Consider the following 15,105-nt stretch of genomic DNA (forward strand, 5'->3'; position numbering starts at 1 on the left):
TGAGACTCTTAATTGTCAGATTTGATGGTATCTGAAGATGTCACGGTGATAGAAAGATTGATTGAAGATGGGTTGACTGATTGTATTCAGATGTGTGCTTGTGTAGGTGAGGCTGAGGCCTGACACTAGTTTTGATATTCCTTCTCTGGGTACCAAGGCTGTGCAAGGCACTAGCCACTGCAAAATCACTAGCCACATATCCTCAGACAGTACCGGTACAGACAGTTTCTCCCAGTCCTCCTCTTCAGTCCTAGATGGGATGTCCATAAACTGGCTTACCATCTGACAGATATACACACGCAAGATATGGCTACCTAGCCGCTTCCGCCAGGAAATATAGTTATATATTATTTCTAAATAATATAATAAGCCTCTCTAATTGTTATACTAAAAAATCTGGTGATTTTGATATATATATGGCCTGTACAGCCTCAAGTTTGTAGATGGTGGAACATCCCGAAATCGTGCACAAGCCGGTCCCGTGCACGAGCCGGTCGCTGACGTTAAACATCACGTGAACTCGCGTCGGTCATCGACGCGCCACCTGCACCTGAGCGGATCGCGATTCTGCCTGCTCTCCCTTCCTCCCCCCCATCCACCATCTACTTCAGCTGGACAAACCACCTTTGCGCTATTCCAATCCGATATCATGCCGCAAGACGTCGACATGGCAGACGAGGACGCTGTCAGGGAGGAGCGCCTCATGTACGGCGAGGATGTTGAAGAGCTTGACTCCAAGTACCCCAATCGCCCGCACAACCGTCACAAGACGCTCCCCTTCCATTCGCTATTCACCGAGCTCTTCAACCCTATGCTGGAATCCTCCAAGAAGAATCGACCGGCAGCCGCGCGGAGAAAGCAGGGCCCCCACGGACACTCTAACCTCTCCCCTCACGAAGCCCGCCGGAACATCATAGAGCGCTTCATTGCAAACTGGCGAAAGAAGGTCGGCAACGACTTCTACCCTGCTATGCGACTGATAATCCCGGAAAAGGACCGCGATCGCGCCATGTATGGCCTCAAAGAGAAGGCCATTGCCAAGCTACTGATTCGAGTAACCAAAATCAATAAGGATTCCGACGATGCAAAGAGCATGGTCAATTGGAAGCTTCCCGGGCAGCTACGCCAAGCCTCATTAACCACAGCCGGAGATTTCGCTGGCCGATGCTACGAGGTCCTGTCCAAAAGACCACTGAAAACGGAGGTGGGAGACATGAGTATCGCTGAGGTGAATCAAATGTTGGACCAGCTGTCTCAGACTGGGTCTGAGGAGCAGCAGTACGGCATTTTCCGCAGGTTCTATCGGCGCATGAACCCTGAAGAGCTGACCTGGTTGATTCGCATCATTCTGCGTCAGATGAAGATTGGCGCTACTGAGAAGACATTCCTCGATATATGGCACCCGGATGCAGAGGCCCTTTTCAACATCTCCTCGAACCTACGCCGAGTCTGCTGGGAGCTCTATGATCGAAAGGTTCGGTTGGAAGGCGAGGAGACCGGCATTACCCTCATGCAATGTTTCCAGCCGCAGTTGGCTGCGTTTCAGAACAAGATTGGCACCATCGACAAGATGGTTGCGAAGCTCCAGAGCCCAGACGACGACTCCTTCTGGATTGAGGAGAAGTTGGATGGAGAGCGAATGCAGCTTCACATGATCGAGGATCCAAGTGCTCCTGGAGGTAAACTTTTTGGATTCTGGTCCCGCAAGGCCAAAGACTACGCATATCTATACGGAAAGCATCTAGAGGGCGCTGAGGCAGGCGCCCTAACCCGGTTCATAGCCGACGCCTTCCATCCTAATGTGCACAACATCATCCTTGATGGCGAGATGATTACATGGGATATGGATGTTGACCGTATCGTAGGGTTCGGGACCTTGAAGACGGCAGCCATTTCTGAGAAAGAAAATGTCACAGGGACCAATACTGGGCAACGCCCGCTCTTCCGCGTCTTCGATTGTCTCTATCTCAACGACAAGGTCCTCACACCCTTCACCCTGCGGGACCGCCGTAACGCCCTACAAACTGCCGTCAAAGGTGTCCATCGACGATTGGAGATCCATCCGTACATCGAAGCGCATGCTCACACGGAAGTCGAGCCTGAGTTGCGCAAAGTCGTTGCCGACGCATCTGAAGGTCTTGTCCTGAAGAATCCTCGCTCGAGCTATCGTCTCAACGAACGCAATGAAGATTGGGCAAAAGTGAAGCCCGAATACATGAGCGAATTTGGTGAATCCCTGGATTGTGTCGTCATTGGCGGATACTTCGGTTCAGGCCACCGTGGCGGCGCGCACTCAAGTTTCCTCTGCGGCCTCCTCGTAAACAAAAATGCAAAAGAAGATGACCCAGAGTATGAGAAATGTTACTCCTTCTTCAAGGTTGGCGGCGGATTCAGTCGAGAAGATTATGCGGCGATCCGGGGCCGCACACAGGGCAAATGGAAGGACTGGGATACGAAGCGACCTCCAGCCATTATCGAGTTAGGCGGGCATACTGAGAATCGTCAGTATGAGAGGCCCGACCAGTGGATTCGACCGAGCGATTCAGTGGTGCTAGAATGCAAGGCCGCCAGTGTAGAGGCAAGCGACAAATTCAGAATGAGCATCACCTTGCGTTTTCCTCGTTTTAAGCAACTGCGAACCGATAAACGATGGTCTGATGCCTTGTCCATATCTGAGTTCATGGAGCTGAAAGATACTGCTGAGCGGGAGCACACGGAGAAAGAGAAGGAGTTCAAGGTTGAACAACGCCGCAAAAAGGCTCGCACCTCGAGAAAGAAACCCCTTGTCGTTGTTGGCTTGGACGCTAAGTTCGGGACCCCTTATGCGGGGCCTCAGGGTTCACTTTTCGAAGGTTTGAGTTTCTACATCATGACAGAGCAAGTCCAACCAAACAGGATGACAAAAGCGGAACTAGAATCGCTCGTCAAATCCCATGGTGGTAAGGTTGTGCAGCGAGGGTCAGCAGATGAGAACCTCATCATCGTGGCGGATAAATGCCTTGTAAAGGTTTCCTCACTTGAAAAACGCGGTACTCAAAACATCGTCAGGCCCATTTGGATTCAAGATTGTATCCGGCAGTCAGAAGCGGATGCGAGCCCTGTGCCGTTCATACTCCCATTTGAAGCAAACAGACACATGTTTTACCTTCTGGAAGCGGATCAAGAGAAGTACGAAAATAATGTTGACGAGTACGGAGATTCGTACGCGAGGGACATCGAAGATGTTGCCGAGCTACGAACCTTATTCAAACATATAGAGGTGGCAAGAGTCGTGGAGAAGCAGAAATTCGACCGGGACGAGTTCCTCAAACAGCTGGAGGACCACGGATCCTCGGTCTTTGAGCTAAAGAACTGCATGTTTTCCAATATGCGGGTGTATTTTGCACCTGGGGATGATCTTGACCAGGATTGGGTCGTGAAATCAAGGATAGGACAGAACTATATCAGGTTTGCGGGCGGTATAGTTGCCGCGAAGGAAAAAGGTGCTACGCATGTTGTGGTTCCACAAGGGGAGGCTTCAAAGGCCAAACACGAAGAGGTGCAAGTCGGTGGGCTGGCTAGGACGGTTGGGCTTGGCTGGATCGAGAGATGTTGGCAGGAAGGGACGAGGGTTGATGAAGAAAGATTCCAATGGGGATAGCGATTCGGCTGATTAGGTTTGCTCGGCTGGTTCTTCCGCTGTCTTTCTAGCATCAATCATCCGCACGTAGGTGAGTTCCAGCGCGGGGAATCCTCCCTCCACACAGTATGCTTCGCATCCCTTCGCTCGGAGCATGGCAGTGGCCATACGACTGGAATCGCCATCCCCGCATAGCACGAGCATTTCCCGTTTATTCGTCCATAACCAAGACTCTTCGTTGAACAGGCCATTTAGCTGCATCCAACGCTGTTGCACCGCCTTCGCGTCCCCGAATAAATCGTCCTTTATCATTGGGAGGGGGAAATTATACGAATGGCGTAGATGCGAGGTTCCGAAGATGGAGTCAGGGCGGAGATCTAATACCATGAAATCCTGAAGCTCTGAATCATGGCCTGCCGGACTCTGGGGTGTCGAGAAAACCGAGTGGGAAACCGCAGACGAGTCGCAGGACGATGAGTCGCTTATGAGAGAACAAGAGCCGGATGAGAAGTCTGGAATTTCGCCCGGCAGCGTCCGGCAGAGGCACGGTGATGGCCTGGAACATAGCAAATCTTCCATGTCATATCCTGCTCTTGTCAAGAATTGCTCTGCCGTCTCGGGAACCAAGAAGTATCGCTCGTCGTACGGATCTTGATCGCAATCGAGTAGTTCCTAAGGGAGACATGTTGGTGGAGAATTCATATGACTGAAGTTGTCACTCACTTCGTTTTGGATTGGTGGAAACTCTTCGGCAGGTAGCTTCCTATAGTACATATCCATGTACTGATACGGCAGGTCCGCGCAAACAAAGACACAGTGTATCTCTCCCGTTGCTGGATCTCTGAGGTTGTCCAAACCATTGTTCGCACTGGTCTTTTCTAGATACACCAGGAGACCATGCAGAGCCTCTCCGGACGATGGACCAGCGATCAGGCCATATCGAGAAAGTTTCATCGAAGTCCGGTAAGAGTCGACAGACGCTACGCTTTCGAAATGATCAATCGTTTGTCTCCACGGAAATGGCGAGCTTTCGAAGTTGGGAAAATGTCGCGGGCCTGGAGTTGGATCCCCAAATACGTTGCACACCCTTTGTTAGTTCAGCGCTGCATTAAAGGGGAAATGGAAAACCTCATGCGACGTACCCGACCACTTGCACAGCCGGGTTCCTCGACTTCAGATACGACCCTGTGCCCACAGCGCAACCTGGATTGGAAGTAAGCATAGTGTTGTAATCCTGACTAGTATCGCTCACCTCCAGTTCCCACGGTAGAGGCAAATACTCGAACCTCTGGTAACTGTTTCCAGATCTGAGCTCCTGTCCACTGTTCATGGGATTTCCAGTTCTGTGTGTCTCGGTAAACAATGCACACCTGCAATGCGCTCCTCTCACTTACACAGTCGTTATGGTATTGACCAGGGTAGCAAACAGTGCTGTCCGTTTCTGCTAATCTCCTCAGGCGTGCCATTATGCCTTTGGGGTCATATGGCTCTTGCTGTGCCAGGCCACCATAGAGATTTCTATGTCAGTTGTCAGCGCCTTGAAAACTCACGATCCCGGCTGGCTCACACTTTGATCCCAAAGAATCTCAGAAGCTTCAGTGAGTCAGGATGCTTCTTATTTGTCACAAAGGCATGCACGTCTTCATGGTTCCACAGCGCTCGAGCGATCATGGCTTGAGACAGCACAGTGGATCCCGAACTGGCCTCCACAATCCGCTGGTGTTGAGCATTGTGCTCATTCTGAAGCATGTTCAACGCTATTGATCCGGTTGTCAGTCGAGCTGTCCATATGCATTCAGCAACAACGGTATACACAAACCTGGTAATGACTTAACATTCTGTGCGGGAAGCTGCGTGAGGAGCTTAGCATATATGCGGACTCCCTTCCTTCGCAGAGGATTAAGTGCGCCTGGAAGCTCTACAAGTGGAAGAGGTGGGCTGCTATCTGGATCAAGGAACTGCGCTAGAGAATCGGGTCCCCTGAACACATTCAAGGGATTCGAGGGCATGACTGGCTGCAATAATGTGCCGAGTTACACGAATAAGGGAGTGGATGCAAAGGATCTTAGTCTCAGACCTTTCGAGAGGTGTCCTTCGGCTTCGAAGCTGCACGTTCCTCTTGCAAATCTCCATCCCATTTATCACAGCATCGCCTATCCCCAGATGCTATACTTTTTGCCAAGCTTGAGCAAGATTGCTAACGTTGTCTAGATGATGGAGAATTCCGTGATATTGTTTCACGGTTATCTAACAGTGCGCAAGTAGATCATCGCAACTTGCACTAATCGTGGCAGGCTCTCAATACCGAAAGCCACAATTACACAATTTTCTCAAACCTGCGCACGGTAGCGACCCGTCCTGGCCGATTTATCTCGACGCCCATGGGTCCGACACGCCGGGGTGCATGAAACAATGATTTAGCGATACTGTCTTTTACTCCCTAATCCGAGGCAGGGTACAAACCTACTGGGCACGTACTCCATGTGCACTACCGAGTTTCACCGAGTGTCCCGAAGTAGCCTCAGACCCTAGATTGTCGGCACGCGGCCCTCTTATGCAGTTAGGAGCTCACACGGTGGATGACTCGGCCATTACTACGCTTCCCGCACGTTCTCTTCGCCTTGTCACTTGAAGAGACTGTTGAAGATTTTCAGACTGGAGATGGAAGAGAAAATTACTCAGTTCTATTTCGTTCATGGCACACATATATGCGGTAAGTGTGCAAGGGCTTCCCTACTCCTCATGCAATGTGCGGCCACTTGAGAGTCGCGGAACTGACCGATCTCTTCTTTTTGCTAGGGCACTTCGAGCTTTGCTGGCCACCCTTTCCCATCTCTACATCGTCAGCCTCGCTATGGTCGTTGAAGATTCTGGTACACAACGGTAGCGGACGTCCGAACACATTTGCAGGGCGCTATGATTCCCAGTCCATCTCATTCGACGTGCAATCACCTATCCACAGGGTTTTGCTCTCTATCAACGAATTGAGCGTACGCAGTTGCGCTGCCGCCCCGGTGGAAGTCCGCATCTTATTTTCATCGGAAAGCGGCTACGTTATTCGGAGTGATTTACTGCAATATCGACTGGATTGCTGGCCAGACATACTTCGCGTCTTCTCATTCCTTGATCCTCTTCAAAAGGTGAAGCAAGTCGATATCCCAGATCGTGCCACCTTGTTTCGACTCCTGTTACCCGACGCTATTGGCGCTCTGGTCGTAAAAGATGGCGCCATATCACACGATGTTGAAACAGAGTTGCAAAACCGCTTCAGCCTCCCCTTCCTTCAAGCCGAACCGATCATCAGCCGGCGCATCGCCTGGGTGCAGGGTCGCGAGGACATTGATTGCATAGAACGCGCGTTGAAAGCCGCAGTTGCCCTTGGAATCAAGCTGGTTGTTCTGGACGAGCCTGGACACTGGCTCCAAGATCCACAGTCTCCCTGGGCACATCTTCGGGAAGCATTCGTTGCTGTGGATATCTCGCCGGACTCAGGTCTCGCCACTCGTATAGCTGACGCCGTGAAGAGTTATCCGGAGCAAATCGATGGAATTGTCACTATCAGCGACGTTCGACTTCCAGCCATTGCAAGGGCTTGCGTTATGCTAGGCTTGCCAACCGAAAGCGTTGAGGCGTACGAAATAGCTGGAGACAAGGGCCGAACAAGACTCCTGGAGCCAGTTGGATCTGACGAAAGTTTTGTCCTCACTCACGCCGACGACCTTGGACCTTACCTTGAGCGCCGCGAGCACCCTCTTCGTTTCCCGCTCGTGGTGAAGCCAGTTGTGGGGTGGAGCAGCGACTGTGTGTCTAAGGTTAAGGATGTAGCAGAACTGAAATCCGCCGTTCGCAAAGCGTCAAACCGGCACGCGCAAGCACCAAAACCAAGCACTACCGTCGTAGTTGAACCTTATATCGATGGTCCCGAGGTTGATGCCAACTTCGTGCTGCTGAATGGCGAAATCCTCTTCCTGGACATCAACGACGACTTTCCTAGTCCGGCAGACCAGGAGGGCGCCGGTCTCAAGGCAAACTTTCAAGAAACACAGAATGTCATACCTTCGGGTCTGCCCAAGGCTGAACAAGATGCTATTCGCACCCACCTCAAAAGTAGTATCCTTAGACAGGGCTTTAGGTCAGGGGTGTTCCACTGTGAGGCGAGGGTGAGAAACGCGACAGTTGGGTATGGGTCAACAACCAGCGGGATCGTTGACCTAGTCCCCAAGCCCAAAATTGCGGAGAGTCAAGAGGTGGCAGTGTATCTTCACGAGATAAATGCCCGGCCGCCGGGCTATCTGGAATCGGTCGCCGTCCTGCTCGCCCACGGGGTGGATTATTACGCACTCCGTATGCTGCTCGCGCTCGGCTCTCCAGAGATCCCACGGCTGCGCGCGCTTTCGCAGCCCTTTCAGGGAGGTCCTCAATTCCATCTCTCCCTTATGATCATACAACAAACTCGAGCGGGTATCATGAAAACCGGTGACGCGGCCAAGGAGTTTCTAGAGAAGCATCCACACATGAGGGAGCATGTGGTGGACTACTACACGAGGAAAAAGGGTGGTGATGTGCTCGAGGGTCCAGACGCGAGCTCGCTGTGGTGGATCGCGTACTTCTCCGTTGTGAGCAGGACGTCCCGCCAGGAATTGCTCGAGCGCGTGGAGTACATCCAGCGGCATTTTGAGTACGAGGTCGAGGAGCCGTGAAGGATGAGCAAGTTTCCTCCCAATCAAAGCTACCTGCTCATGCTGCTATCTTCTGTTACGGTTGGGATGGCCTAACAGTTCAATAATATGGGGTCGCAATTACTATGTACTTGCACAGGGGTGTTACACAGCACAGAGCCCGCCAAGCCGGCTCACATCCCTTGCGGGTGAATTCACAACTGGTTACTGACCATTCTGCAGCTGCAGGTGCGCAAGTTTGCGGGAGTTGTGGTCCCAGACCATGGGGATGCCCTCCGGCGGATTAAATTTCGCGGCTTGTCCTACAAGGTTTTATATTTCCTCTCCGCTTGGCGGCCATTATTGTTTGAGCATGTTTTGCATCTGTAAGATTTCTTGAGCATGTATCCCGCCCAGACACCGCGGAAGGCGCCACCCGGAGCCAGACGTCGAGTGAATTTGTTCCTGTTGATGGCACATGTGTTACGTTGACCGTGTTGGACGTTTGTGCTCCGGACTACTTTGATCTTCTACTTTAATCAACAGCTGTACCTACCGGATAACCTTCCAAATTCCGAAGCTCTGGCCTTCGAGCCGTACTTTGGTACTCCCCCGTACGACTGTTTCGTGGTCCATTGTCCGGGAAACATGAAGGATTCTACAAATTTGGGGCTACTTGCTCTGGCCTTTGCAGGCAGATCTTTCGCACTCATCGGCTATGGCATTCAAATGTACAAACCCAATTGCGCATTCGCATGTCGCAGCTCGTTTGAAAGCGCCATGCTCATTTGCTCGACTGATGAACACGCACATGGAGCACACAATCATGGCACAGGACCTACGCCTCCCGATTGCCGCGCGAACGATACCCCATGGCTCACCACTCTTGCTTATTGCATCAACTCGAAATGTGCAGATGTGGCACCGTGGAGACTGGAGGAATACTGGGCAGACGAATGCACTGGAGACCCCAACGTGCAGCCGAAGTGGACATACGCAGAGACCTTGGTGGAACTAGCAAAGAATGGCGAGCCCACCCGGGAGTTGGACATGGAAGAGGAGATGCCACTGCTGAATTTCACCGCAAGGTATAATGAGGCTTCCTGGGAGCAGTACAGGGGCACGCTGTTCCATTTCGAATATGCGGAGACGATCCATTCGCGATACGGGTGAGTAGGAAGGCCGACAACTTCAAAGACGGCGAACTAACCACTTCCCAGCATCATTCTGCTGGTAGTCGGATTTGGCACACCAATCTTCTTCAGTGTGCTCGGTTATCTCCCTTTCATGACGACTCTGCTCGACTGGCTCAAGCCTCGATTCGTGTATCCTTCTATTGTCGGCACGTACCATGTCCGCGCCCTTCCCTTCCAACTTGGAAACGCTCCAACGATGGGACAAACCTGGTACATCCTCATGTTCGTGATCTTGAACGTCATCCTGACAGCAGCGGGCTACCGATCCTATCAACCGAACAAGTGGTTTGCCAGTCAATGGGAAGAAATTATGGGCTATGTCTCAGCGCGCACTGGTGTCCTTGCCTTTGCCCTCGCGCCACTCGTCATATTACTCTCCGGGCGCAACAACATCCTCCTTTGGCTTACCAACTGGAGCCATTCGACCTATATGTTGCTGCATCGATGGGTCGCGCGCATATTTGCCCTCCAGGTGATACTTCACTCTATCACGGAGTTGCACCTCTACAGAGCCAGAGGCGAACTAGCCACTGAACAAGTAGCGCCATATTGGATATGGGGTATCGTTGCAACTCTCGCCGTTGTTATCATGGTCGTGGCCTCGACTTTATATCTTCGCCGATTGAGCTACGAGGTTTTCCTGATATTACACATCATTCTGGCGGTGTTCGTCCTTGTCGGCTCGTGGTACCACGTCGAGTTTCTTTTCAGCCGTAAGTGGGGATACGAGTTCTGGATCTATGCAGCATGCGCAGTTTGGTTCGCGGACCGCCTCATGCGCGTTCTGCGCCTGCTCAAGAACGGTGCCAGGAGAGCTGAGGTGCGCGATGTCAGCACAAACATCGTGAGGATCGATATCAAAGATGTGCGATGGGACGCTTCCCCGGGGAAGCACACATACGCCTACTTCCCCACTCTGAACCCGCTACGACCTTGGGAGAACCACCCATTCTCCATCATCCCTACGGCCCTACTCACCTCCCGCGACCACAGCCTCATGGGAGCAAGCTCGCATTCTTCATCCGCAGGATCCCAACACTCGCAGCATGAAGACATTGAAAAGACCGGTGTGTCTACCACGGCTATATCTGGACGGGAATCGAAGCACATTACCACCAGTGGTATTTCGCTCTATGTGCGGAAGTCGGCGGGTCTAACGAAGGCCCTGAAGTCTGACGCTTCATTACTCACCTTCCTTGACGGGCCTTATCCAAACAACTCAACATCTGGGGTTCTGAAGACAGACCGTCTGCTTTTAATTGCTGGCGGTATAGGTATCACGGCAGTTCTCCCTTACCTCGCCCATCATCCAAACGTGAAGCTTCATTGGAGTGTGAAGAGCGAAGCTGAAGGCCTTGTTACCGACCTCGGCTGCGTCTTGAAAAGTATGAGAGAGTGTGAGGTGATTGTTGGGTCAAGATTGAATGTCGAAGGCTTGCTGGACAAGGAGGGGGCCGCCGGGTGGGACAGGATTGGCGTGGTGGTTTGTGGTCCAGGAGGGCTATGTGATGCAGTGAGGGATAGTGTTGCGAGGAGGGGCAGGCGGAAGGAAAAGGATGTCGTGTGGGAACTTGATGTTGAGGCTTTCAGCTGGTAGAATCGCCGGCACACGAGCTTCCAAGCTTGTTTCAGTGAGGCCAGTGTAAACTTTCGAAGGCTCTTCGGGAAGTGCTATTCTCACAACTCCCATTCGTGCTTGCGGTATTCGGGTGGGTCCCACTTCGATGCGTCGTACCGCTGTGATGCAGAGTGGCAGATTTGCCCCACGCGTTTTCCTGACCCCAGTAGGTTAGGTGACGAGTACACTTCCCCAGTCTCCTGTTCGTGCACTTAGGCTGGATCCACCTGGCATGCGTATCCGCCGCAGAAGCGGGGTTGAGAACCTTTGAGCAGGTTTCTGTTCTTCGAATGATAGGTGATGTGGCTGCTAATGAAACCCCCTTTGACAGATCACATGGCCCCAAAGAAAGTCGCTACGAGGCATCGGATGGTACAATGCAATTTGCGACGGTGGGGACCTTATGAACGGCTAGGAGCCGCATTTGTAACAACTGTCGAGAACAAAACCGCCTTATTGAGGGAGATTCGCGTTCAACCTTCGCAAATATGCAACTCCCCCGTCAAGCTCAACTGAAGATGGAGAAAACTCCTCATGAGAACGCTTCTGGAATAGATGAGTATGTATACCGATATCATGTATCCTACAGTGTCTTAACAGCGACAGCAAAGATGGACTGGGCAGTACTCCAGTACTCATTACAAGATCCGTGACATCAGAACAATCGTTTTGCAGATACGACGAGGCTCGCCACCCTTCTCCAAATAACACAAGTCCCGAAGCCCTACCCAGCCTTCCAAAAGTCGTGGATCGCATTCCCTTCGCAGCATGGGCGGTCATCTTCGCGGGAGCCTTTGAGCGTTTTGCCTACTTCGGCCTGATTGCGCCATGGCAGAACTACATGCAACATCCACGCAAGCACACAAAGCCAAACAGTATCGACGTCCGTTACAATAGCCTCCCAGGGGCTCTGGGCCTAGGGCAAGCAATGGCAACAAACATGTCCAACGCTTTTTTCCTGATATCCTTTTTGACGCCCATGTTCTTTGCGGTTCTGAGTGATTCGAAACTAGGCCGGTATAAGACGCTCATGTTGGGGCTAGCGTGTTACTTGGTTGGGTGCGTTGTGATTACGGCAACTAGCACGCCCAGAAGCCTTGAAAGAGAGGCAGGCCTGCCCGGGCTCGTCGTTTCAATGGCATTTGTGGCATTGGGAGCGGGAAGCATAAAGGCTTGCTACGCGCCCTTCTTGGGAGACCAGATAGTACACTGTGGGAAGGAAGCAGAAAGGGTAGAGAAGATCAAAGGGCGATTGGTGGTTGTTAGTCGAGAACGGACGTTGCAGTTTGTTTACAATGCGTACTATTGGTAAGCTCCCACCGAGTACGCTATCCCACCAAGCTTTACTGACAGACAAACGGGTTTACCAACATCGCAAGTCTTGCATCCATTCCCGTCACATACCTGGAACACAGATACGGATTTTGGCAAGCATATCTACTCGCAACAGGAGCTCTGGTCGTAAGCATCATGCTGTTCTTACTTTGGGGTGGATGGTTTATCAAGCTTGAACCACAGGGGAACATGCTGCCCCAAGCAAGCAGAGTGCTGGTTTGTTCAATGAGGAGCGGGCTAAGGTTAGATCACGCCAAACCAGCATACCAAGAAGCAAGATCTCGGCGCATCGTACCGTGGACCGACGAGTTTGTGGAAGAAATCAAGCAAGGCCTTGTTGCCTGCCGTGTTATGTGAGTTCCCCGTCATCCTCTACTCGCCTATCCCGAATCCTGACGACAGTTGATAGATTTTGCCTCCTTTTCTTCTACCTTGTCGTTTCTCAGATGTATAACAACCTGGTATCTCAAGCCGGCTCTATGCGCCTTTCCGGCATCCCCAACGACCTTCCTCAGGCCTTCTCCGGCGTCGCCTGCATCATCTTCGGACCTCTTATCCAATGGCTGTATTCCGTCCTCGCCCGGAATCTCATAGAGCTTGGTCCCATCGCACGCTTGGTCAGTGCTTTCGTCTTTTGCGGGTTGTCAATGGTGTATGCAGCAGTACTGCAACGCTCCATCTACGCCTCGTCACCTTGCTTTTCGCGTCCGCTCGTCTGCTCAGCAGGAGCGGGAAAACCCAACAACATATCCGTCTTTCTCCAAATACCCACTTATTTTCTCCTCGCCATTGGAGAGATCCTAGGGTTCGTGACGGCGTTCGAGTACGCATACCGCAAGGCACCAACCGGCATGAAGGCGATTGTCATGGCGTTCTCGCAATTGACGGCCGGACTGGCGAGTGCGCTAGGAATGGCTGTGAGTCCAGCGGCCAAGGACCCAAACATGGTTGTGCTGTATGCAGTCCTCGCGGGGGTGATGGGTGCGAACGCGGCTTTATTCTGGTGGATATTCAGAAGATTGGATCGGGTAGACGGGCGTGAAATGCAGCAGAATGATATAGAGGAGGAGAATGATAGGCAGGGTGCTAGCCTTTAGCGCTTTCCGCGTGGTCCTCACGACGGAAACCCAGTCCATGCATGTAGTGTTTTGAGCCGCGTGGATTGCAAGTACTGCATGGATGCCAGTAGTTATTGTGACAAGACGATGAATAGTACGCCCGAGATTTAGGGGTCAAATAGCCATGCGACCACGCATACCTGTTGCCGCAACTCTCGGATCCCGATAAGCATCCCACAGGGAGGCTTGCTACTAGTGAGCGATGCGAATCAAAAACTGCCTCAAATGCGCGCAACCGGAGAGGTTGCTTGTGCGGTTTCCAGCTGGCGGGCCTCGCGTATAGATAGGGTAGCTAAGTAGCTTAGGCCATATGAACCGCCGTTTAACACTGGAGTTTCCTTCCACGGCGGAGGAGCTACCATACACCATACACACCTAGGTCCTAGGCACTACACCCTACGCAACACGACGAAGCGCAAGCGCGGCTAAAGGTTACCATGGCCAGCGAAACCACGGCAGAACCGTCCGAACATGCGGCCTCCCAATACACGACAACCAGCGATCGGCTAGCGGCGCGCCTGGCCATCCATGCATGGAACACGCACTCGGAGGGCTGGTTTAGCTGGGCAGGGAGCCGCATTCCCAAACGCGGTTCCGTTCTCGAAACGGGTGCGGGCACTGGCCAACTCTGGCGGGAGTCGCCGCCGTTGGCTGGCATGACGAAGGATCTGGCCCTGACCGACTTCTCCCCGGCAATGTGCGTGGAGCTGCGGAAGCTTGCGAATGAAATCAAGGGTGTCAAGGTCCATGTGCAGCAGGCCAGCGCAGAGGAGCTGCCCTTCGACGACGAGACGTTCGACACGGTGGTCGCAAATCACATGCTATACCATGTCGATTCGCCCGACGCGGCCCTAGGCGAATTCTGGCGGGTTCTCAAGCGCGATGGCACTGTCGTCGTTGCGCTGAACGGCATGGACCACTTGGACGAACTGCTGGCCCTTGGAGACAAGGTGGGGAGGCCAAGTACCATACGGAAACAGGCGAGGATAACGGCGGAGACGGCGCAAGAGGCATTGGTCCGAAATGGATTCAAGGACGTGACTGAGGAACGGTTCCCGGGCCATTTCGAGGTGGGGGACGTGCAGCCGGTTGTGGACTACTTGAGTAGCTTGGGGGAGGTGGGCTTGGAGCGGGGCCAGAAGGAGGTCATAGAGAGGGAAGTTGGAGAGGCGATGGAGAGGGAAGGGGGGGTGTTCCGAGTGACGAAGAACATGGTGCTGTTTACGGCGAGGAAGCGGTAGCGGTAGCCTAGCTATCGCGGATGGCTGTGTGCCGCTATACATACCACAGTAGTACTGTGTATGCATGGTCGGTAGAAAATCACTTGTTCCATGGGTTTGTTTCTGAGGTGTCGATAGGTAGGCACCTATACAGTACACAGCAGGTAGGTATGGAAGGCCAGCAAATCACGCTTATCTGTTTCCGGTTAGCCTTTCCTGTTAGCTCGTTGCCGCCCCACAACTTTATCCTCACCTCCCTCGATACTAGTACTGTGTAGAGGTGGAAGACTGTACATAGTATGGGCGGTAGTACTAGCCCCTTGTGGCTTCATCTTCACCAC

At 52.5% G+C, this 15,105-nt stretch overlaps 6 protein-coding genes across 6 annotated transcripts; 5 read left to right on the top strand and 1 right to left on the bottom strand.

Moving 5' to 3' along the window:
• Window positions 1–455: 455 nt before the first annotated feature.
• EI97DRAFT_471176 (DNA ligase-like protein) lies at window positions 456–3,640 on the top strand (the record flags this gene model as incomplete). Its single annotated transcript, XM_033801819.1, has 1 exon — window positions 456–3,640. Exon 1 carries the CDS (start codon window positions 650–652, stop codon window positions 3,638–3,640), a length of 2,991 nt encoding a protein of 996 aa, XP_033648984.1. The 5' UTR covers window positions 456–649.
• Window positions 3,641–3,652: 12 nt separating this feature from the next.
• On the bottom strand, window positions 3,653–5,628 carry EI97DRAFT_387886 (tryptophan synthase beta subunit-like PLP-dependent enzyme; the record flags this gene model as incomplete). Its single annotated transcript, XM_033796151.1, has 7 exons — window positions 3,653–4,206; window positions 4,339–4,706; window positions 4,762–4,822; window positions 4,872–4,962; window positions 5,014–5,137; window positions 5,187–5,400; window positions 5,439–5,628. The coding sequence occupies 7 exons, from the start codon at window positions 5,626–5,628 to the stop codon at window positions 3,653–3,655; spliced, it is 1,602 nt and encodes a 533-aa protein (XP_033648985.1).
• An 845-nt stretch (window positions 5,629–6,473) lies between these two features.
• EI97DRAFT_487445 (uncharacterized protein) lies at window positions 6,474–8,795 on the top strand (the record flags this gene model as incomplete). Its single annotated transcript, XM_033802180.1, has 2 exons — window positions 6,474–6,502; window positions 6,618–8,795. 2 exons carry the CDS (start codon window positions 6,474–6,476, stop codon window positions 8,317–8,319), a joined length of 1,731 nt encoding a protein of 576 aa, XP_033648986.1. The 3' UTR covers window positions 8,320–8,795.
• A 130-nt stretch (window positions 8,796–8,925) lies between these two features.
• EI97DRAFT_387850 (ferric reductase transmembrane component 4) lies at window positions 8,926–11,070 on the top strand (the record flags this gene model as incomplete). The annotated part of the gene is made up of 2 exons (XM_033796148.1): window positions 8,926–9,446; window positions 9,498–11,070. 2 exons carry the CDS (start codon window positions 8,926–8,928, stop codon window positions 11,068–11,070), a joined length of 2,094 nt encoding a protein of 697 aa, XP_033648987.1.
• Window positions 11,071–11,440: 370 nt separating this feature from the next.
• On the top strand, window positions 11,441–13,752 carry EI97DRAFT_268231 (MFS general substrate transporter). Its single transcript, XM_033794264.1, has 4 exons — window positions 11,441–11,650; window positions 11,698–12,399; window positions 12,471–12,779; window positions 12,836–13,752. Exons 1-4 carry the CDS (start codon window positions 11,580–11,582, stop codon window positions 13,521–13,523), a joined length of 1,770 nt encoding a protein of 589 aa, XP_033648988.1. The 5' UTR covers window positions 11,441–11,579; the 3' UTR covers window positions 13,524–13,752.
• On the top strand, window positions 13,753–14,877 carry EI97DRAFT_267761 (methyltransferase type 11). The gene has a single exon (XM_033794263.1). It carries the CDS (start codon window positions 13,982–13,984, stop codon window positions 14,783–14,785), a length of 804 nt encoding a protein of 267 aa, XP_033648989.1. The 5' UTR covers window positions 13,753–13,981; the 3' UTR covers window positions 14,786–14,877.
• The last annotated feature ends 228 nt before the right edge of the window (window positions 14,878–15,105 follow it).

Source organism: Westerdykella ornata, assembly GCF_010094085.1.
Source record: "Westerdykella ornata strain CBS 379.55 unplaced genomic scaffold EI97scaffold_58, whole genome shotgun sequence".
Lineage (NCBI taxonomy): Eukaryota > Fungi > Ascomycota > Dothideomycetes > Pleosporales > Sporormiaceae > Westerdykella > Westerdykella ornata.